The following is a 23,657-nucleotide window of genomic DNA, read 5'->3' as shown; positions in this document are numbered from 1 at the left end:
AAGAGCTGTCAAACTTATACTGAAACAGAATTTAAAAGGATATATATATATATATACACACTGTGTGTATATATATATATATATACAGTAATTGTATGTGTATATATATACAGTAATATGTATATATATATATATATATATATATATACACACTTATATATTTGTAAAACGCATAACTTAAATTCTAAATCAGACCAAATTTTTACCTAAAAATTCGAACATAGTTCTTCTTTCAATATTTCATTATCTAAAGGATGGCTGAAAATGAAATTTGGATATTTCATTCCTTTTCTTTCTAAAACTAGAATGATCTCACTAGGGAACCAGAATCGACCACCGTTCCACACCCACCCCCGTCTGACACGCACACCGCGCACACCCTTGTTACCTGCCACTGCAGCACGTGTGCCGGCTTTTCCGGGGGAGGAGCTTCTTGCAGCCGGAAGCGGCGTAGTGTGTGGTTACAGTCGGTCACGTGGACCGACACCCCGGCCCTTTCAAAAAAGCACGCTGGCCCAGAAAGTCGGGAAAGCACGTGCCACCAAGCTCAGTGAAAAGCGTTAGAGCTCAACGTACGCGAAGGCATCCGCTGCCCACGGCCCTTGCGCGCTTCTCTTGCCGCCTCCGCTCTGGAAGTGGTGAGCGGGCCACAGGCGCCGCCCGGGGCGGAACTGGGATCTACTCCTTGTGTGTTCTCTCCCTCTCACGAACTACACGACACATCTGTGATGCTGCTTTACGTTTGTAGAGGCTACACCTCAAATTAGCTGTGGATTTTGTCTCCTGCACTGCCAATATGCAGCTGATCCTGCTTTAATTTTATGAAGACGTACACAGAATGTATACAGAATGTAGTATTTTGATACCATTGAGTAATCCTAATCAGAAAACTCCTTGAGCAATAGTTGTTTTGTTGTCAGTTTAAGATTACCTTTACCCATTATATTAACGTTCCTTTTATACAAAGAGTTGTATATGTCGACCTAAATTCCGTTGTCTGCATTTAACCTTTAAAGATGTGCATTAGCGGAATATCAGAAAAAAGAGTTCCTGGCTAAGAATACGTAAAATGTAAAAGCACAGCAAACTGCATCGCACTTAACCGCATAAAGCAAATCTGTTAGGAAAAAAGCACTTTTCTAAATACTCAAATGTTATCAGAATACTATGTTTATAAAAGTAACCCTCTCTCTATTAACAGCCAGGATTTGCTGTTAGAAATAACTCGTGAGTTTTATATTGTGCTTTTTGGGGGGGTTCTAATCATTTCAGCAGTAGTATATTTTAAACAGCAGTATTACTATAGGCAGTGTGCTTCAAAATGTGAATTAACTTGTTGAAACTGTGGCTTTAACAAATCTATGTGATTAGTATATATGGTATTCAATATTTGCTCTCTATTAGCAAAATAATTCATTATAAACTTCACTAGTGCAGATTGCAGTTCTGTGAGCAATGTTTCCTATTGAATATAAACTACTGTCTAAAATATACATATCATGTAGCAGCTCAGCCTTTATCAGCAAATTCTACTTGGCCAGTTGCTGAAAAAGTACACAAAGTTATGAAAGTTAAAGGTCTGCTGCAAATAACTAGCCACTATTCTGTGTATTATTAAAATATTTACCAGTTCTGTTAAAAGCAGAGCAGAAGCTAGACACAGGATCTCTTTGTGAATTCTTCATTCTCTATAGTAGATTGCTGTTTATATGTAAGAATTTTATTGCTTATGTGGCATACAGTATTTATAACTATATACTTTATAGAAGTACAGTATTAAAGTCAGTGGTATGTAAACACTCTGTACATATCCTGTGAAATGTGCTCTCATATGAAATAAATGTACCTGTCTTTACCATATTGACTCCTTTGCTCAAAAGGGAGGAATTTTTCTCAGCCGTTTTCCTTGAAGTTTATATATACAGGTTTGGTGACATTTGGGGATTAATTCTTGTTGTATAATTGGGTATTTTAATTCAAGGTCTTATTTTCATCCATTTCACTTCTCTATGTAATATTTCGGCTAAAAGTAAGAAGAAAGCTATTCTGAGATTACTAATCACCGTTAAGAAGCCATGCACTTATTCTGCAAGAGAGGCCCTGATGCAAAATCTTGTTGGCTCGAAAATAACACGTGAAGCATGAATGATGATTTTCTAACCCAGAGCAAGAGAAACAGCCTGGGGGGTCCAGGGGAGGCGCAGAAGGGAGACAGGTGCACGAGGAGTCAGGCGAAAGAAGAGACTGCCTTAAAAGACCCAAAGTCGGGGGCTTCCCTGGTGGCGCAGTGGTTGAGAGTCTGCCTGCTGATGCAGGGAACATGGGTTCGTGCCCCGGTCCAGGAAGATCCCACATGCCGCGGAGCGGCTGGGCCCGTGAGCCATGGCCGCTGGGCCTGCGCGTCCGGAGCCTGTGCTCCACAACGGGAGAGGCCACAACAGTGAGAGGCCCGCGTACCGCAAAAAAAAAAAAAAGACCCAAAGTAAGAGACCGAGGCCAGTTGTTCCTGTGAGTATTGCCTTTTTTCAGATTGCCATTTAAAACAATAACCTTGATTCTTACATAGTTCAGTTATGTTCATTAACCTCTGATTAAGAAGTTACAGATACAGAATAATAGGCTTTGTAAAACCTTTTTATTTTAAGGTAAATTTGTATGCAGTTATAAGAAATAATACAGAGAGATCCCAGTTTCCCCAAACTGGGAAACTACCTTTTACCCAGTTTCCTTCAGTGGCAACATTTTGCAAAACTATAGTACACTACTACAACCAGGACATTCACATTGACACAAGACCTTCCCATCACCACAAAGATCCTTCATGTTGCCCCTTTCCTGCTTCCCTCCCATCCCATGCCCCTCTCCTGTGTCCTTAACTTCTGGCAACCACTAACCTACTCTCCATTTCTACAATTTTGCCACTTCGAGTGTTCCGTAAATGGAATCATGTGTAACCGTTTGGGATTGACCTTTTTTACTCCATAATTCCCTGGAGATTCATCTGGATTGCGTGTATCAATAGTTTGTTCCTTTTTATTGCTGTGTATATCAATAGTATTCCATGGTATGGATGTACCACAACTGGGTTAACCATTTGCCCACCCACTGAAGGACATCTGGGTTGTTCCAGTTTGGGGCTATTATAAATGAAGCTGCTATGAACATTCATCTCAGGTTTTTATGTGCACATAAGTTTTCTCTGGGATAAATGCCCAGGAGTGCAATTGCTGGGTCGTAGGGTGGTTGCATGCTTGGATTTTTTAGAACTGCCAGATTGTCTTCCAGAATGACTGTACCATTTAACATTCCCATTGGCAATTTACGAGTGATCCAGTTTCTCCTCATCCTTGCCTGCATTTGCTGCTGTTACTATTTTTTACCTTAGCCATTTTGGTAGTAAATATTTCATTGTGGCTTTGTGTTTCCCTAATAGCTAATGGTAGTGAACATATTTTCATGTGATATTTGCTATCTAACATCTTCTTTAGTGAAATATCTATTTGTGTCTTTTGTGCATTTCCTAAATTGCTTTTTTACTATAGTGTTTTGAGGGTCCTTTTTGTATGCTAGATGCTCTACCTCTGTTGGATATGTGGTTTGCACATATATCTCTCTGTCTGTAGCTTATCTTTTCAGCCTCTCCACATGATCTATAGCCAAGATCCTGAGCCCCGCAGGTCCACATTTACGGCATGGTGACCGACACAGGAAAACCAAACTCACAAACTCATGTATAAATCAAAATGCCAATTTATTAATGTTAGAAAAGTAAGTCTGACCACATGAAGATTTCGCGAACATGTGGAAATATGGGAACTCATACACTGTTGGCGAGAGGGCAAACTGGCACATCAGCTCTGGAGAGCAATTCAGCAACATCCAGTAAAGTTCCTGCATTCTATCACAACCAATTACACTTGGAGAGAAACTCTAGGACATGTGGAGCGGGATGTGCATTGTTTGTAATGGTGAAAACTAGAAAGAAACTAACCATCAAGAGGGGAATACAGTGACATATTCATAGTGGAATACTATACAGCGGTGAAGTGAATGAAATATTAGTAAATCTCATTATGGAGCCATAAAGCAAGGTACAAAATAATACAGTATGACATTAGTTACATAAAATTTAAAACATGCAAAACAATATTCTCTATTCTTTACGGATACATATGTGTGTTAATGGTATATATATATATATATATATATATATATATATATTGCGGTATGCAGGCCTCTTACTGTTGTGGCCTCTCCCGTTGCAGAGCACGGTCTCCGGACACGCAGGCTCAGCGGCCATGGCTCATGGGCCCGGCCGCTCTGCGGCACGTGGGATCTTCCCGGACCGGGGCACGAACCCGTGTCCCCTGCATCGGCAGGCGGACTCTCAACCACTGCGCCACCAGGGAAGCCCAATGGTATTTAAAAAAAATTTTTTTTTTAAATACAGTAAAAATGTGCTCTTTTCCTCCCTGGCTACCTGTTATCTAGCAGCCATCATGAATGGCCCATTAGTTATTTGTACCAGAGTGTTCATCACTAATGCAGTGCTTCAGCAGATACAAATGGTCATAAGATGCCCTTTACCCTAGAAAGGCAACAGTACCTAAAATATTGAGACAATAAGCTAAAGTACACAAGACCACCCAGATGTCATCTTTGTCTTCAGATTCAGAACCCACTTGGGTGGTGACAAGACAACAGGCTTTGGCATGATTTATGATCACTTAAACCACACTGAGAGGGCTTCCCTGGTGGCACGGTGGTTAAGAATCCGCCTGCCAATGCAGGGGACACGGGTTCAAGCCCTGACCCGGGAAGATCCCACATGCCGCGGAACAACAAAGCCCGTGCACCAAAACTACTGAGCCTGCGCTCTGTAGCCCGCAAGCCACAACTACTGAGCCCATGTGCCACACCTACCAAAGCCCACGCACCTAGAGCCCGTGCTCCACAGCAAGAGAAGCCACTGCAATGAGAAGCCCGCGCCCCGCAATGAAGAGTAGCCCCCGCTCACCGCAACTGGAGAAAAGCCCGCGCACAGCAATGAAGACCCAACGCAGCCAAAAATAAGTAAATAAATTTATAAAACAAAATAACCACACTGAGAGAAAGCTACGCACAGAATTTGTAAGACATGGACTGTATGAGAAGAAAAAGACCTAAAGAGAACACTGAAAGGAATGCAACGGAAGAGTAAAGTTAAGAGGACTACAAAGGCAAATATCAGTGCTGACAAAGGTTAAAGATGGTGCAAGGGCTCGACCTGTGACAGTCTGGCAGATTTTCCACCAGATATGTAGTTGATAACTACGTATTTAAATAAAACTGAGTGGCCAGTACAAACATGGGTTTTCTATACTTTTCATTCATTTTATATAATTAAAAAGTATACCTAGAGACCCTGTAGTACATGAGTGTGTGGATAAATGGTTCTCTCTACCTAGAAGGCTATACTATAAACCAAGTTTTTAAGCAGGAGTTGGCTTGATGGATATGCAGTTGGATTCAGGAGAAATAGGGGGATGATCTTACAGCCAGCAGTCAGGAGCTAAGTGACCACAGTAGGCCACTTTCTTCCTCTGGGGAAGAGAGACATTTGCCAATCTGACCAGTACTGCATGTTCCAGGGTCTGGGTGAACCCTGCCGCAACACTACTAGAGATGAAAACACATCTCTCCCTGGGCGCCATCCCGCTTCTATCCAGCGTCAGTCTAACGGTCTTCACATGAGGCTCTGGATTGGCTTTGGGCATTTCCAAGGCCTACAGTCACACACTTTCTCCACTCTGCCCCGGAACTTAAGGGTTTCAATGGAGGGAGGCAAAGTTTCAGGTACACAAAGTGGCAGGTGCTTGTAATATTCAATTTGCATTTGGCAATGGCCCTTCCAAGGAGATAACCAGGGATCGGGGCCTTGCACTATTTTAGCTTTGCTAGCGCCTCGTTATCAAGGCCTCAGTACAAATGTCACCCAAGGAATGCCTGAAGGCTTAAGGCATTCCCTGACCATCCAATCTAAAAAGCCAGTCACCCTGTTCTGTTTTTATATCTATTTGAATTTGCCGTATCCGTTTTTGTTTTCTCTTTGTCACTTACACTGAATATAAGCTCCATGAAAGCAGTGACCCTCAATCTGCCTCCCTGTCACCGGCGCCCGGAAGGAAGCACCGAACCCGATTGCCTTTAATAAGAATTTGTTGGGCAGTGAGTTGCTGGATAGTTTGGGGAGGGTCGCTACGGCAGCAGCCGCTCGAGACACTCTAGAGATACGAATTCGAATCAGCCCCACGAAGGAGTACGGACACTTTCCCTGACCCTTCAGTGCTGAAAACCGGAGCAGAGGCAGCAGACACCGGGGATCCGCGATCTGAGACAGCCTCTTCTGTGCGTTCCAGACCCGAAGCAGCGGGAGGCATTCCCGGAAGTGGAGACTGGGGGCGGCGGAAATGCTACCGAGGCTCGGAGCTGCGGTGGGGAGACTGCTGCGGGGCTGGGCACCTGTGGGTTCCCACCACCCCACCCATCCCCGACCTAGCAACCTCTTTCCCACCCACCCACCTCCCTGGGTGGAATCTTGGGCCCCAGGCGAGCCGACTGGGCGGCCAGCGCTCCACTCAGCCGGCTAGTCTGTTTGAGGGTTGCCCTGACGACACCCACTTCCGGGAGCAGGGCTCGGCGAATCCGGCTCGCCGGGTGCGGGCGGGCCCCGGAGGCCTTCCCGGACTGTGTGGATCGTTGTTCGCCAGCACCTGCTCCCGGGAGTGGAGGGCGAGGTCTCCGCCCCAGCCTCGGGGTGTGACCTTGAGCGGCGGCCCTCAGACTGTTTCTTTGTTGCTCCTGGCAACAGCCACTTCCGGGAGCGAGTGCAGTTCCCCCAGCAACGCGAGCCCCGGAGCCCCGGGTTCCCGCCTCCCAGCGGCAGTTAGTCGGTCGGTCGTCGCTGTTCGCCGCTCATCCTGGGCCTTCTCGCCTCCTCGGCGGGACCTCCGGAGCCACCATGGTTCTGCTGCACGTGAAGCGGGGCGACGAGAGCCAGTTCCTGCTGCAGGCGCCGGGGAGCACGGAGCTGGAGGAGCTCACGGTGCAGGTGGCCCGGGTCTACAACGGGCGGCTCAAGGTGCAGCGCGTCTGCTCAGGTGCGGCCTGGCGGCGCGGCGAGTTTGCCGGCTGGGTTGGGGTGGGGGCCCGCACCGCGAGGGCCCCGGAAGGGAAGAAGAAACTGGGCTATCTGGGACGAAGTTGGGCGGGACCAGCGAGGCTTTTTCGGGCAGGCTGGGGCCGAGGGTCAAGTTTGTGAAGATTTGCAAAGATATGCGGCAGCCGGGCTTGAAATGGGACAGCGGGGTTCGCCAGAGATGCTTCAAGAGCTGGTGGACCGCGAGGAGAGGCTCCCGGAGCCGGCGGCGAGGGCGCACCCCAGGGTCTGGGAGCCGGGATTGGGGCGCTGTGAGCAAACCGAAATAAACCCTGTACAGAGGAGGCAAGAGGCACAGGAGGGAGCCGGAAGCTTGGGCCCAAGAGCCGGTGTAGTGGATTTCAACAAGTGTGAGAGGTGGCACGACCACTGGGCCGTTTTTTACAAGTGAATTTCCTATTTTGAGACTTTGGAGGTAGAGCAGTTTCCGGTGGTGAGCCCCCCACCTTTGGGATGGCCTTCAGAGGTGAGAAACAGTGAGAGAGCCTCGGTGTTCTTGCCTCTCTTGGTGTTCCCTTCTCCAGGAAGCAAAGCCTGATTCTCCTGTTACAGTGTTTTGGTCACTGTCCTCTCGACACTCTGGAGCAGTGCCGTCCAAGGGAGCTTTCCACCGCGATGGAAAATGTTCCCAGGTTGTGCTGTCCAGTAAGGTATCCACTAAGCACAGGGGGCCGTTGAGCACCACGAAGAAACTGCGTTTTTTATTTCATTGCATTTCAACTTAAATCCAAGTAGCCACGTGCAGCTAGTAACTGCCACATTAGGCAGCGCAGTACTTGACAGGATGCTACTCCAGGTGTGCTCTAGGGTGTGATTGTGTCTATAGTTATACCACGTGATTTTTGTACCATGGAGAACTCCTTAAGCGTCATGGTTTCTACCTTTATGGGTCATATGTATAGTTTCTTAGTAAAATTTACTGACTCCAAAACAAGCTCGATTAAGTGTTATTTTAAAATGAAAGCATTTGGGGAGAAAAGGGCCTCAACTTCTTCTTCTATGAAATTATCCATTGAAATGTGGTGCTGATTGTTCAGGCATGTTAGTGAACTTAAAACCCATTCATTTGGGACTTCCATGGTGGTCCAGTGGTTAAGACTCTGCGCTTCCACTGCAGGGGGCGCGGGTTCGATCCCTGGTGGGGGAACTAAGATCCTACATGCCATGCGACGTGACCAAAAAAAAAACCCAACCCATTCATTTAGTCTACAGTCCTTGTTATCAGCCGTGATTCAGGCAGGTCCCAGTGCTATGCCCACTGAAGACAGGGATGAATGAGACCAGCTCCTTGACCCCCAGATACTTACAGTCTGGTGGGGAGAGAGATAATATGTATTGCATAAATAGCCCATTTAGTTCCACCATTTGTTCCATAGTACTGTATTATTACAGGCCATCTAGTGTCTTCACACAGTGCTATGGGAAGACTTAGCTCCACCTACCTCCTTCATGGAAAGAAAGAAGGGAGAGAGAGAGAGAAGGAAAGAGAAGAAAGAAAGACAGTTTTGCAAGGTTGAAATGTGGATTCGTTTTGGGGTGAATATATACGGAACAGGAAAAATATAAAGCATGCATCTGAATAGTGAACATGATACTAGAAAATCAAGATCTTGTCTCTGCCACTGTGGAAGGGCATGAGCTGCCTTATATCCTCCCCAATGATCAGATGTACATAAATCCTTTATAAAGTATTTATATAAAGTTTTATATACAGTAGTTGAAGTGTGACCAGAGCAAGCCTCAGGTGATACAGCTGCAAATTAGGGAAGATGAGGATGTTGATAACGGTCTGGCCTACCTCTCAAGGTTAAATTAAATGAGATAAGCTATGTGAACGCACTTGGAAAACCATAACTCCCTATGTGGATGTGTATTCAGACTGTCAATGAATTTGAATTTGTGCTTCCTGAGTGCCGGGAAGTATAACATAGCACCGTGGGTTAGAGCACAGAACCTGTAGCCTGTGAACGGTGGGTAAACACCCAGACTCTCTGCATCTGTTGACCTAGGACAAATTGGTGAGCATTTGTCAGAGGTCAAGGACAGATCTGGCACATAGCAAGTGGCATCAGAGTGTTTGTTAAATAAAATAGCCAATGGGCAAGACCCCCGACCACTAGGGAGCTTACATTCCAATGAGGTGTAAGGTTTTATGATGATGACTACCATACATATTGTCTAACTTTCTCTTGTTTTTAAGAAATGGAAGAATTAGCAGAACATGGCGTATTTCTCCCTCCCAATATGCAAGGACTGACTGATGACCAAATTGAAGATTTGAAATTAAAGGATGAATGGGGTGAAAAGTGTGTCCCCAGTGCGGGTTCAGTATTTAAAAAGGATGATATTGGACGAAGGAATGGACAAGGTAATTCACATTTTTCTTCTCTCTGCATGCCTGAGTATAGCGATAAGTACGAAAGCAGTTCTTTAAGTTAAAAAATTATGAAATACTTATAAATACAAACTTATAAAATACTTATAAATACAAACTTATAAAATACTGCACCATATAACTACTTGTAAAACACTAATCCAGAATGAATTAGGTGGAAAAGAAGACATCTGTCTTCTTGCTCTAAGTTGCAGCTAACTTTTAAATGTGATAGATGAACCATAAGAAATTACCATTTTTTGTTCTTCTTTCTCTAATTGCTTTAGGTGCAAGGTTAGGTTGTTTATTTGAGATGTTTCCTGTTTCTTAAGGTGGGATTGTATTGCTATAAACTTCCCTCTTAGAACTGCTTTTGCTGCATCCCATAGATTTTGGGTCATCGTGTCTCCATTGTCATTTGTTTCTAGGTATTTTTTTATTTCCTCTTTGATTTCTTCAGTGATCACTTGGTTATTAAGTTATTAAATAGTGTATTGTTTAGCCTCCATGTGTTTGTATTTTTTACAGATCTTTTCCTGTAATTGATATCTAGTCTCATAGCGTTGTGGTCGGAAAAGATACTTGATACAATTTCAGTTTTCTTAAATTTACCAAGGCTTGATTTGTGGCCCAAGATATGATCTATCCTGGAGAATGTTCCATGAGCACTTGAGAAGAAAGTGTATTCTGTTGTTTTTGGATGGAATGTCCTATAAATATCAATTAAGTCCATCTTGTTTAATGTATCATTTAAAGCTTGTGTTTCCTTATTTATTTTCATTTTGGATGATCTGTCCATTGATGAAAGTGGGGTGTTAAAGTCCCCTACTATGAATGTGTTACTGTTGATTTCCCCTTTTATGGCTGTTAGTATTTGCCTTATGTATTGAGGTGCTCCTATGTTGGGTGCATAAATATTTACAATTGTTATAACTTCTTCTTGGATCGATCCCTTGATCATTACGTAGTGTCCTTCTTTGTCTCTTCTAATAGTCTTTATTTTGAAGTCTATTTTGTCTGATATGAGAATTGCTACTCCAGCTTTCTTTTGGTTTCCATTTGCATGGAATATCTTTTTCCTTCCCCTTACTTTCAGCCTGTATGTGTCTCTAGGTCTGAAGTGGTTCTCTTGTAGACAGCATATATATGGGTCTTGTTTTTGTATCCATTCAGCCAATCTGTGTCTTTTGGTGGGAGCATTTCGTCCATTTACATTTAAGGTAATTATTGATATGTATGTTCCTATTCCCATTTTCTTAATTGTTTTGGATTTGTTATTGTAGGTCTTTTCCTTGTCTTGTGTTTCTTGCCTAGAGAAGTTCCTTTAGCATTTGTTATAAAGCTGGTTTGGTGGTGCTGAACTCTCTCAGCTTTTGCTTGTCTGTAAAGGTTTTAATTTCTCCATCAAATAATGAGATCCTTGCTGGGTAGAGTAGAAAGTTAGATCAATGGAACAGGATAGAAAGCCCAGAGATAAACCCACGCACATATGGTTACCTTATCTTTGATAAAGGAGGCAGGAATGTACAGTGGAGAAAGGTCAGCCTCTTCAATAAGTGGTGCTGGGAAAACTGGACAGGTACATGTAAAAGTATGAGATTAGAACACTCCCTAACACCATACACAAAAATAAGCTCAAAATGGATTAAAGACCTAAATGTAAGGCCAGAAACTATCAAACTCTTAGAGGAAAACATAGGCAGAACACCCTATGACATAAATCACAGCAAGGTCCTTTTTGACCCACCTTCTAGAGAAATGGAAATAAAAACAAAAATAAACAAATGGGACCTAATGAAACTTAAAAGCTTTTGCACAGCAAAGGAAACCATAAACAACACCAAAAGACAACCCTCAGAATGGGAGAAAATGTTTGCAAATGAAGCAACTGACAAAGGATTAATCTCCAAAGTTTACAAGCAGCTCATGCAGCTCAATAACAAAAAAACAAACGACCCAGTCCAAAAATGGGCAGAAGACCTAAATAGACATGTCTCCAAAGAAGATATACAGACTGCCAACAAACACATGAAAGAATGCTCAGCATCATTAATCATTAGAGAAATGCAAATCAAAACTACAATGAGATATCATCTCACACTAGTCAGAATGGCCATCATCAAAAAATCTAGAAACAATAAATGCTGGAGAGGGTGTGGAGAAAAGGGAACACTCTTGCACTGCTGGTGGGAATGTGAATTGGTACAGCCCCTATGGAGAACAGTATGGAGGTTCCTTAAAAAACTACAAATAGAACTACCATATGACCCAGCAATCCCACTGCTGGGCATGTACCCTGGGAAAACCATGGTTCAAAAAGAGTCATGTACCAAAATGTTCATTGCAGCTCTATTTACAATAGCCCAGAGATGGAAACAACCTAAGTGTCCATCATCGGATGAATGGATAAAGAAGATGTGGCACATATATACAATGGAATATTACTCAGCCATAAAAAGAAAGGAAATTGAGCTATTTGCAATGAGGTGGATGGACCTAGAGTCTGTCATACGGAGTGAAGTAAGTCAGAAGGAGAAAGACAAATACCGTATGCTAACACATATATATGGAATTTAAGGGAAAAAAATGTCATGAAGAACCTAGGGGTAAGACAGGAATAAAGACACAGACCTACTAGAGAATGGACTTGAGGATATGGGGAGGGGGAAGGGTAAGCTGTGACAAAGCAAGAGAAAGGCATGGACATATACACTACCAAATGTAAGGTAGATAGCTAGTGGGAGCTAGTGGGAAGCAGCCGCATAGCACAGGGAGATCAGCTCTGTGCTTGGTGACCGCCTGGAGGGGTGGGGTAGGGAGGGTGGGAGGGAGGGAGATGCAAGAGGGAAGAGATATGGGAACATATGTATATGTATACCTGATTCACTTTGTTATAAAGCAGAAACTAACACACCATTGTAAAGCAATTATACTACAATAAAGATGTAAAAAAAAAAAAAAGAAATTACCATTTTTGTAGGCAACAAGTGATTGAAAATTGGCATTTTCATGTGGTTCGACCTAATCGTTTGAGGGGATAATCATTGATAATGTATTGAAGGGTGTGTTTTGTTATAGTTTTTAGATCAGGGTTTATTTAGAGATTCTGTGTGGAAGGAGGAAATAAATGTCAGCCCAACAGTCTCCGCTCGAATTGAGGACATGTCTCTCTTGTACAGAGCAGCTTAGGACACACCAGCACACTGAAGAAATTCCTCTTGTTTTAGTATATGGTTGTTTGTGTGGAATTGGAAGGAAAAAGGGATGATAACCCATTTTGATAGCTTCTTATCCCTTTTAACCTGCATAAAAAACTCCATTTAAAAGACTATAGGGGCTTCCCTGGTGGCGCAGTGGTTGAGAGTCCACCTGCCAATGCAGGGGACATGGGTTCGTGCCCCGGTCCGGGAAGATCCCACATGCCGCGGAGCAGCTAGGTTCGTGAGCCATGGCTGCTGAGCCTGCACGTCCGGAGCCTGTGTTCCGCAACGGGAGAGGCCACAACAGTGAGAGGCCCGCATACGGCAAAAAACACAAAAACATCAACAAAAAAGACTATAATTGGGACTTCCCTGGTGACGCAGTGGTTACGAATCCGCCTACCAATGCAGGGGACACGGGTTCAAGTCCTGGTCCGGGAAGATCCCACATGCTGCGGAGCAACTAAACCCGTTCACCGCAACTACTGAACCTGTGCTCTACAGCCCGCGAGCCACAACTACTGAGCCCATGTGCCACAACTACTGAAGCCCGTGTGCCTAGAGCCCGTGCTCTGCAACAAGAGAAGCCACTGCAATGAGAAGCCCACGCACCACAATGAAGAGTAGGCCGAACTCGCTGCAACTAGAGAAAGCCCGCGCGCAGCAACGAAGACCCAATGCAGCCAAATAAATAAATGAAGAAAGTTTATCATGGATTCTTTAAAAAAAAAATAAAATAAAAGACTATAATTGATCAGTCAACAAACACCTAAGTATCTACTATGCCCTTAAAACACTATTAGGAGCGAAAGAAATAAAGTGTCCCTATAAGGCCTTTGCATGCTCAGAAATTTTTTTTTTTAGTATTGAAGATAATAGGAATTTCTAGTATTGTTTCTTTTGAACGTTAACCTAGAAAATAGTTGGTTGTCTTCCACATCTTTTCATACCTAAACCCATTCTCAATTTGGAGAGATCTTTTGCTTTTTAGGAGGAATTGCATGAATGAAAAAACTAATGGTACTCGTAAGAAGAGTTAACAGTTTATTTTTACCAGTTCATTATTCATCTTTAACCAAGATTGTCTTAATCACTTTTATTTTAATACAGTTTTGTATTTCTAGTATTTTCAATGGCTATGTTATTTATTCAGCATATGAAGTTTGAAAGATTTTTACCTAATTTCTTACAGCCAGCTCTCCTGTATCCCTCATCTGAATTCCATTCTTATACTTTCTCTCATCTCACTTCCTCCCTGACGCAGACAGAAGGGATTAAGGTGTTTAAGAAGAGTTTTAAAGATGGCTGTCTCTCTCCCCCTTCCCTTTTTTATTTTCATAGCTCCAAATGAAAAGATGAAGCAAGTTTTAAAGAAGACTATAGAAGAAGCCAAAGCAATAATATCGAAGGTTAGCTTTTTAAATGAAGCCTTTCTTTCCTTTCCTTTCCTCCCTCCCTCCTTCCCTCCCTCTCCCTCTCTGTCTTTCCTTTTCTCTTTCCTTCTTTCTTTCTTTTTCTTTCTTTCTTTCTTTTCTTCCTTTCTCTCTCTTTCTTTCTCTCCCTCTCTTTCTCTCCCCCTCCCTCCTTCCCTCCTTCCTCCTTCCAGAGGCAAGGGAAACAAGCATGTTTGGGGTGGGCCCTAGCTTTTCCTTTTCATAATTGTCCTCAATCCTCCCAGTTCTTTCAGGTCTGACAGAAATGGGTATCGGCTTGTGTAAATGTGGTTCACGTATGAATTGATGCATATATGATTTTGTTTCCTTAACTTTTTTTTTTTTTAGTTGAAGTATAGTTGATTTACAATATTGTGTCAGTGTCAGGTGCACCGCATGGTGATTCAGTTGTGGTTTTTCCTGATTATATTCTATTTTAGGTTATTACAAGATATTAACTATAAGTTCCTGTGCTACACAGTAAACCCGTACTGCTTGTCCGTTTTATGTGTTGTAGTTTGTAACCCTTAAGAACTAATGAAAGTGGAATGGGGAGATGCGAACGTTGTAACCACATGCTGGATCTACAGATACCTGACTGGCACAGCATGTGTTTATTACGAATTAGCTTTTTGTAATTGTCTTAAGTATTTACACAAAAAGTGTTTCATTGAAGGAGAAATATACCATTGACATGCCTATACTGTGAGTCTGGAGGAGAATAATTTAAGGATTTTTCAAGAATTGAATGTTTTTATCAGTCGCTTTTGTTTATGTGTCGCTGGGACTAGTTGCTCCCACCCGCCACTGCAGGCCTTCTCACTTGATAACTGCTTTTTCTTCTGTTCCTCTCAATGCACTGGGCATAACTGTTATTTCTAAACCAACATTTCCCAAATTCTTCAAGCTCTTAACTAATCCTTTAAGTGCTTCAGGAAAGGCTGCCCTTCTGCCTGTTAATATAGGAAAGACTCTGGGAAAGCCGACAAGGAAGGCTTCGGTTCGATCCAATGTTTGCAAAATACATTTGACTGCAGAACCTTTTTTTAAAAGGATAATAGCTAGTAACATCTAGTCAAATGGGCACATCTCAGAGCACGTTAGGAGAACAGTGGCCTGGACCCTGCTCCGCCCCCTTCACTCCCCACTCTTGCTTCTGTGGGTATCCTTCCTATTCATTTGTATCACTTCTTCCCTTTGCCTGTGTGTCTTTTTACATAGTCATGTCATAGTTGAGAGAGAGAGGTTTCCCAGGGGCTCCAGTCGCTTTGCTGCAGCGATTTTCCCAAAGTTGCAGAGCTCCTGGGTGGCCAGGCCTCACTTCTCACCCGGGGCTTCCACGCTGCTTCCCAAATGCAGCCGGCGTCGCTCTCGCCTCCCTAGACCCTGCCCTGCGGGGGGCACTTAGCCCTGTGGGTCAGAACCCACTGGGCGAGCAGGAAGGAAGAGTTCAGGTCCCAGCAGCCCCACTGTGACCAGTCCCTTGGCCCTGGGCCTGGGACTCCACCTCCATTGCTCATGTTCCTCAGGGGGAGAGTGGAAGACGGTGGAATATCGAAACTGGGGCTCCTTGGGGTGGGACGATGGTGTCCATGCCGCCTCTCTTCCTGGGACCCACCCTCTGCTGTGAGTGGGAGACCAGGACAGCGGGGAATCTCTGTCGTCCTGAGGCCGCACCGTGAGTTTCTCTGTTACCCAACCATGGCATCTGGTGGGGAATCACCGCCCTTGACATTGGTGGAGTTTTTGTAGAAAATGACCCCGTGGCGCCCCCTTTCTGCATATATTGGTAGTGGGGGGTGGAGCCCTCCGAGTGGGACAGCTTCCCTCCGGTGACCCCGGATCCGGGAGATCGTCACACCGTCTCTACGGCATGTGCCCCTCCTGGGAAGGCCTGATTTATGAGGATGTATGACTTGGAAACAATTTCACAAGCCGCACTGGGAGTAGGTAAGGCAGGAATATTACCTCCGTCCTACAGATGAGAACGTAGGTTTAGAGAGTTTAAATCTGGGCCTCCAGGGCATTCTGTCTTCCCTGGGGTGCATCAGCTTCAGGCCACGGGTGCTGCCTGGTCCCCGGTCCCCCCGGGACTTGGGCATCCACGCTGATGATCCGTGTTGCACCAGGTCACGGGACTCCTGCATTTCCTCGGAAGCAAGGATTTTCACCTCCCTTCCGTGTCACTTGCCTACAGCTCGGTCAGGTTATAACTCACAGTTACTCAGAGCGGTTCCGTCTCAGATGTGGGCCCTGATGTCGCCCTCGTAGTACAGGATCCTCCACCCTTCCCTGCCCCCGCCCTTGCCCCCCAGCCCCTTGTCAGCGTGCCGAGGGTTCCCGATAACCCCTCTCCCCTGCCTTGCCTCCCAGCCCAGCGGGGCCCCAGGTGGCCTCTTCCGGGCTCCGGGTCTCTGCGTGGCCCGTGCTCCTGGCCTGACCTCCTTTGCTGAGCAAGCTCTGACCTCATGGGGACTGCGGGCCCGCTGGCCCTCCCCCCAGCCTGTCTCAGACCTTTCCTCTCCTTGGGCTCCTGCCCTCTCACCTTCTCCGTGGTGGCAGATCTGCCTCCTGCTTTGGTAGTGAGGTCGAGGCCGTCTGGCGTAAGCCCTCGGTTTTCTGTCCCCCCTGCAAACCGTCTCTTCCTGCATCTCTCTCGTTCTTCCCTCGAAACTGACCAGTGTCTCCTGCCCCTGGGCTCTCCCACTTCCGCTGCTGCCCCCACTCCAGCTGGTCTGCATCCCCCCTTCTAGAAACCCAGGAGGAATAATGCCTTTAGGCTCTCCTGTCCTATGGCAGCATCTGCTCTGTAAGCACACTCGGGCCTCCTACCTTAGCCTGAAATCAATCCTCTGCAGCTTAACCTTCCACCTGCCCCCCCAACACTCGCCTCCCCCATCTTCCCACCCCCAGCAGCTTTCCCGAAGGAGAGGCCCCCAGATCCTCGGACCAGATGCTCCCGGGTTTCTCAGAACCTGGCCTCTGTTTTCTTCCGCCACAGAAATGGCCGCCTCAGGACCAACAGTGACCCCCCTCCTGCAAATCCAGGGGCTTTTCCCGTCTGACTCCTGGACCCCTCTCTGTCTTTCGACCACGTACATGAGCCTCCTCTATCCCGGTTCCCTCCCGGCTTCCTGGGTGCTGTTTTCTCTGGCTCTTGCCTCTTAAATTTGGTGTTTCTCAAAGTACTTTATCCTGAATCTCTTCTCTTTTCTTTCTGCTCTTTCTTCCTCGGCATTTTATCTTCTCTGCCAAATACAGATTCCACTCTCCACAATAACTCTCAAGTCTCTGTCCTCTACCCCAGCATCTTCCTTTACTTGCAACCTGAGTTTCCAGCTGGTTTCTAGAAGGTTCTACCTGAAAGTCCAACCAGCACTTCAAACTCAAGTTTTCTAGACCTGAACTCATTGATTCCTCTGCCCTGTGTTCTTTACCCAAGAGGAAGCACTTCCTGCAGACTTTCTATTTCTACTAAGAGCCACTGCTGTCTCGGTTATCCAGGCTCAGTGTCACCTTCGTCACTTCCTCTCTGTCACTCGTATGCCTTAGGTCTGGTCCTGTACCATCCACTCCCATGGATTTAAGATGCATCTTAAATCCAACCCCTCGTTTCATTTCCACGGTCACCACTTTATTTAAGGCTCCCCGATAGCCTTTTTTTTTTTTTTTTTTTTCCCCCGGTACGCGGGCCTCTCACTGCTGTGGCCTCTCCCGTTGCGGAGCACAGGCTCCAGATGCGCAGGCTCAGCGGCCACGGCTCACGGGCCCAGCTGCTGCGTAGCATGTGGGATCCTCCTGGACCGGGGCACGAACCCGCGTCCCCCGCATCAGCAGGCGGACTCCCAACCACTGCGCCGCCAGGGAAGCTCCCCTGATAGCCTTTGTGTTCAGACACCAGCTGGGGGGCCTGTAACTCAGCTCTGACACTAACTACCCAGAGCTGGCACGGACCCCGCAAGCTAAAGGGTGAGTTCCTCAGCCAGACTCGCCCGACTTCCGGCACCAGGTGACCTGCACTCTGTCTGGTTTGGCCGCAGGTTTGGAGGTTCCCACCACCCCACTTCAGGTTCAGTGATTTGCTGGAATGACGCACCGAACACGCTGCAAGTGCTGTAGTTCCTATTTTGTTATAAAGTTTTGTTACAAAGCATACAACTCCCGGATGGGAGAGACCCAGAGAGCACAGTTAGAGCCAGGGGCAGGGGGTGCAGAACCTCCGTGGCCGCTCCTCCTCGTGGACCCCGGCTGCACACCTTCAGTGTGCTCTCCATCCAGGAGCTCCACTGAGCTTCAGCGTCCAGAATTTTTATCAGGGTTTCATTGTGTGGACCTGATTGGTTAAATCAGTGGCCACAAGACTGAGCTCCTCTCCAATCCCCTTCTCCAGAGGTGGTGATGATGGGGGTGCGGGGAGGGTGTCTGAAAGCTCCAACCTGCTAGTCCCAGCTTGGGCTTCCTGGGGGGGCCACCGCTCCCCACACTATCCAGGGGTTCACATGGATCACCTCATCAGCATGAACCCAGGTCTGGTCAGAGGGGGCTGGTTAGGAATACTGACAACCCTATCACTCGGGAAATGCCAAGGGTTTTTGAAGCTCTGCGCCAGGAACGGGGCAAAGACCAGATACACTCTCGATTACGTCACACCTTTCTCTGCATTCTTCAGAGCCTGCTACGTGGTCTGCCCCCGCCCGGGTCCATTCTACAACCACTGCAAGATGAGTCTCACAGCGTCACCACTTCTTCCCAGAGAAGCCACTCGCTGCCCATCACCTCACTGTCAATGCTAACTCCTCAGCCTGGCGTTCACGGCCATCCCAAAACAGGCTCCAGCCTGGCCGGCCAGCAGTGCCTTCCCTTCCCCGAGCTGCGTGGGCTGCTAGCTGTTACCTGCTTTTCTTTGCCGTTGCTTGTCCTGAAGCACTCTGTTCCCTGAGATGCCGTCCCCTCTGCCCTGTTTCCTGATGCCCTCTCGCATCTGTACCGCTGGACTGGGGTTCCTCCCCTCAGAGTGTCCTCTGCACTTCACCCCTCTTGGTGCCGCTCGTATCCTGCCTTATAACCTAGGTCGTGGTGGCCATGGCTCAGCCCCAGAAATAGACCGTAGTCCCTTTGGTAGTGAGCGCCGTCTGATTCTTTCTGTCGCTCTGGCAGTATCTGGCACGGGTCTTGTACAAGAACTTGATTGAGATTTGTTGAATTGATGAGCTGCATCATCGATAACGATGCCTGTAATCATTTTCAGAAACACGTGGAAGCCAACGTCTGCGTTACCATGGAGATGGTGAAAGACGCCTTGGACCAGCTTCGAGGTGCAGTGATGATTGTTTATCCCATGGGGTTGCCGCCATACGATCCTATCCGGATGGAATTTGAAAATAAAGAAGATCTGTCGGGGAGTCAGGTATGGGGCTCTTGGGGTTTCTTCCAGGTGAGTCCCTTCCCTCCCCCAGCCCCCAAAGAGCAGCAGCCCCTCCGATTTGACCTTTCTCTGCTGATGTAGTTTGTTGCTTCATACACAGCTTTCCATTTTGCTAGACTAGGCTTCAGAGCAGAGTTGTGAATTCAGGGGAGGACCCCGAGGATGTGCTCCTGGCTGAGGCCTTGGCCCCCACACACAGGGGTGGCAAGAGACAAGGGAGTAACTGAAAACAGTCCCATTTTCTTTGACCACTGGGAAGCCAAAACCCTAATTCGTGCCTATTTCTACCCAAACGTATCGGTCCCTGTGCATGGAATTTTGTGTTCTAGCCTTATCTCTTTTTTTCCCCCCAATACATTTATTTATTTATTTATTCGTTCATTCATTCATTCATTCTTGGCTGCGTTGGGTCTTCGTTGCTGCACGTGGGCTTTCTCTAGTTGTGGCGAGCAGGGGCTACCCTTTGTCGCGGTGCACGGGCTTCTCATTGCGGTGGCTTCTCTTGCTGCGGAGCATGGGCTCTAGGCACGTGGGCTTCAGTAGTTGTGGCTCGCGGGCTGTAGAGCGCAGGCTCAGTAGTTCTGGCGCACAGGCTTAGTTGCTCCGCGGCACATGGGAGCTTCCCGGACCAGGGCTCGAACCCGTGTCCCCCGCATTGGCAGGCGGATTCTTAACCACTGCGCCACCAGGGAAGCCCCTAGCCTTACCTCTTGCTCCTTATTATTTTCTTAGCTTTATGTTCCACTTTCCTTTGTTTTTCTCATTTTTTCATTCCTTATCCTGTGGGACAGTATCTTTTTCTCTGAGCCATCTTAAATAGGCAGGATATGCAGAAGCAAACGAACAGCCCCATTATACCTATACAGCTCTTCCTCAATTTATGATGGGATTATGCCCCAACAAACCCAGCGTAAGTTGAAAATATTATAAGTTGAAAATGCATTGAATACATTTAACCTACCAAATATCATAGCTTAGCCTAGCCCACCTGAAACGTGCTCAGAACACTTACATTAGCCAGCCGTTGGGCAAAGTCATCTAACACAAAGCCCGTTTTATAATAGTGTGATTTATTGAATACTGTACTAAAAGTGAAGAACAGAACTGTTGTCCGGTACGGACAGTTGTATCGGTTGATGACTTTGGCGATCACAAGTTACTGCCGTTGCCCAGCATCACGAGAAAGTCTCGTACTCTACATCACCAGGCCGAGAAGAAATCAAAATTCAAAATTTAAAGCATGGCTTCTACTGAATGCCTATCACTTTCACACCATCATACGGTCAAAAAGTCATGAATCGAACCATCGTAAGTCAGAGGCTTTTGTATTTAAACACCCAGCAGGATCCCCGTCTTCTTCCCTGGCAGTAACCTAAAAATCCATCTAAGACAGACCTTGTATCATGGATGAGGGTGCAAATGAGATAGGATACCCGCCACCTTCCAGAAGTGACCTGAGTCAGGGCATGAGTTGAAACTAACAGGAAAGGTGCTGAAATGAGTGAGGGCTTTGAGTCGGGGGCATTAGTGCTGCCCGTGGGGGACGGCAGGGGAGGGCAGGGTGCTGGAAGCCTGTCCCACTTCCGATGCTGGGAGGGGCATTGGCCAGGCTCCCTGCCCACAGGGCCGGGCCACACCCTTGGCCGTGTCCTGACTACCTTAAAGCTGGTTCTTACCGTGAACCCAGGCAGCACTCAGTGTCATCTCAGAATCAGAGGCACAATTGTGGTGGGCAGCGAAGGAGCTAAGACGAACAAAGAAGCTTTCGGACTACGTGGGGAAGAATGAAAAAACCAAAATTATCGTCAAGATTCAGCGGGTAAGTACTTTAACATGTCACTATTTTTCGCTTACTTGCAAACTGATAAAACTTTACATTAAATCTGAAAGATTTAAACTCTTGTGCAGACACTTTAATCCTGCCGGTCCAGGCTTAAAGTCAAACTGTCCTCTTTATGGGGCAACAAAAACATGAAGGAAATATGGATCGGTGGACGGTATCTGGAGTTTGTTTTAATTGGGGGGAAAGGAGAGTATGCTGCGTTCATTTCAACTTTAAAAATGAGGCTTACAAAAAAAAAAAAAATAAGGGCTTACAAGTAACTAAAAATGTTTCTTGAAATGAAAAATACAGCCCAGAGCACTGATCTCAAGTTTTTCTAAGTGCTGACAGTCTGTGAAAGAGGTGGAGGGCTGGAGACCTGCAAGGACTTCGTGTGGAGCCGTATACCTGCAGGCTGCTTTGCTGTGTGCTCTCTCCTAAATCATCTCTATAGTTTGGGGGCAGCAGGGTCCCCCACGATTGTCTCTACCCCTCCCTCACTGGACCTGCAGTGGCTGACTTGGGAATGGCTGTGACCAACACGGCACCCTCCAGCCTCCACTGTGAGGGCCCAGGGCCAGAGCGAGACTCCCCTCGTGATCCGCTGTGGATGACCAGAGATGCATGGCCTGTTTATCTTTAGCAGTCGGCAAAGGCAGTTGTAAGGCGTGAGCTGTAACTTCCTTATAAGAACGCCTCAGTCCGCAATTTGCTGTCCCCCCCGTCTTTTCAGAGGGGGCAAGGAGCTCCAGCGCGAGAACCCATCATTAGCAGTGAGGAGCAGAAGCAGCTGATGCTTTTCTATCACAGAAGACAAGAGGAGCTCAAGGTACCGTGTGACTGATGGATCCTCAGCTAGCTGGCGCCTGGGGCGTTCGCCCCCCACCCCCAGGCCTTACTCTGGGTACGGGGGTAGCTCGGGGGGCTCTGCAGGATGTGGTGAGGGCACGTCCTGAGCTCCAGCCTCGCCAGGGCTGCGGGGCCCCTGGCCGGTGTCCGCCTGCCTTAGGCTCTGGAGGTGTCCTGCTTCTGGGGACGTGGGGAGCAAGGAGGTTGGTCGTGGGTTCTGCAGAACACTTTCCTGAAATGCCTTCCTGAGCAAAATACGTTTGTGTCCAGAAACTGGAAGAAAATGACGACGATTCCTGTTTAAATTCTCCGTGGGCAGATAACACTGCTTTGAAAAGACATTTTCATGGAGTAAAAGACATAAAGTGGAGACCAAGATGAAGTTCACCAGTTGATGAAGCTTTCTAAAATATTAGCTCACCTTTCTTTTGGCAAAATAATAATAATAATAACTAAAAAGGACACCCACAGCTCTCTTTGAAAGTTGTTGAAATTTCTGGTTTTCCTAGTTTTTCAGTTTGAATGTTTAAAATAAAAGTTATTCAAGGTTTTAGAACTTAATAAATACATTCTCAAAAGAATCCGCCTAAACTATTTTTATTTCAGGACGACTATCTACTAATCTGAGGTTTTTCTTTGGCAAACTACTGAAGATATAGTTACAAACATTTTTTGCTTCCTGATTGCTGTATTGCAGGAGGTTGAAAGTACCTTTTGTCCCAGGGATCTGCTGTGAAACTTGGCTGTCAGTGGCCACTAGAGGCCGCCCGTCACTTCCTTACCCGCATTCTTCCTGGGCCCTCCCTGTGGAACTGTCAGAGGCCCAATTCTCAATCTTGTTTCAGAGACTGGCAGGGGGTCTAACTGTAGCCTCGTGTCTCCCAGCTTCAAAGGTGAAGTTCACCCCCTGGTTGAGACCTGGCTGGTCTTGTCTTCCAGGTGTAAAGGCTGTACCTGTGATGGAAGTTGGGTGGCCAAACTAGACTAACCTTGAAACTGGACAAATTCTTGTGTAGTTTCTGGGCTTTTCCTGAAAACAAATGCAGATCCTGGTAACCGATGGTTCTCCCTGTGGGCTCACAAGAGCCTGCAGCTCTTGTCGTGCTGAGGTCGGTACCGAGGCTGACAGATGCAAACGCTGTTGGCTCGGTGACAACCACGTTGGCTCACCTGTCATCCTGACTGGTTTTCTAGGACATCTTTGCTTTTAAATTCTCCGACTCATCATCTCTGCAAATGCTGACGTCTCAGCAGCTCGAGTACATCTCTCAGATTGTGCAGCCAGAAGTGGCCTAGACGTCTTGTCCAGCTGCATTTGGTCTGTAGAAGACTCTTGCCCTAGTTGGAGGAAACGCA

General features: G+C 46.5%; 1 protein-coding gene across 1 annotated transcript; it reads left to right on the top strand.

Moving 5' to 3' along the window:
- The first annotated feature begins 6,930 nt into the window (after positions 1 to 6,930).
- Positions 6,931 to 22,864, top strand: LOC309823320 (cilia- and flagella-associated protein 298). Its single transcript, XM_082655532.1, has 7 exons — positions 6,931 to 7,139; positions 9,399 to 9,566; positions 14,114 to 14,181; positions 19,454 to 19,612; positions 21,318 to 21,449; positions 22,186 to 22,281; positions 22,572 to 22,864. Exons 1-7 carry the CDS (start codon positions 7,001 to 7,003, stop codon positions 22,680 to 22,682), a joined length of 873 nt encoding a protein of 290 aa, XP_082511658.1. The 5' UTR covers positions 6,931 to 7,000; the 3' UTR covers positions 22,683 to 22,864.
- The last annotated feature ends 793 nt before the right edge of the window (positions 22,865 to 23,657 follow it).

The sequence above is a fragment of the Grampus griseus genome, assembly GCF_964374135.1.
Source record: "Grampus griseus genome assembly, chromosome: 5".
Taxonomy (NCBI): domain Eukaryota; kingdom Metazoa; phylum Chordata; class Mammalia; order Artiodactyla; family Delphinidae; genus Grampus; species Grampus griseus.
The sequence above is the reverse complement of the archived record's forward strand: the minus strand, read 5'-3'. Positions and strand labels throughout refer to the sequence as shown.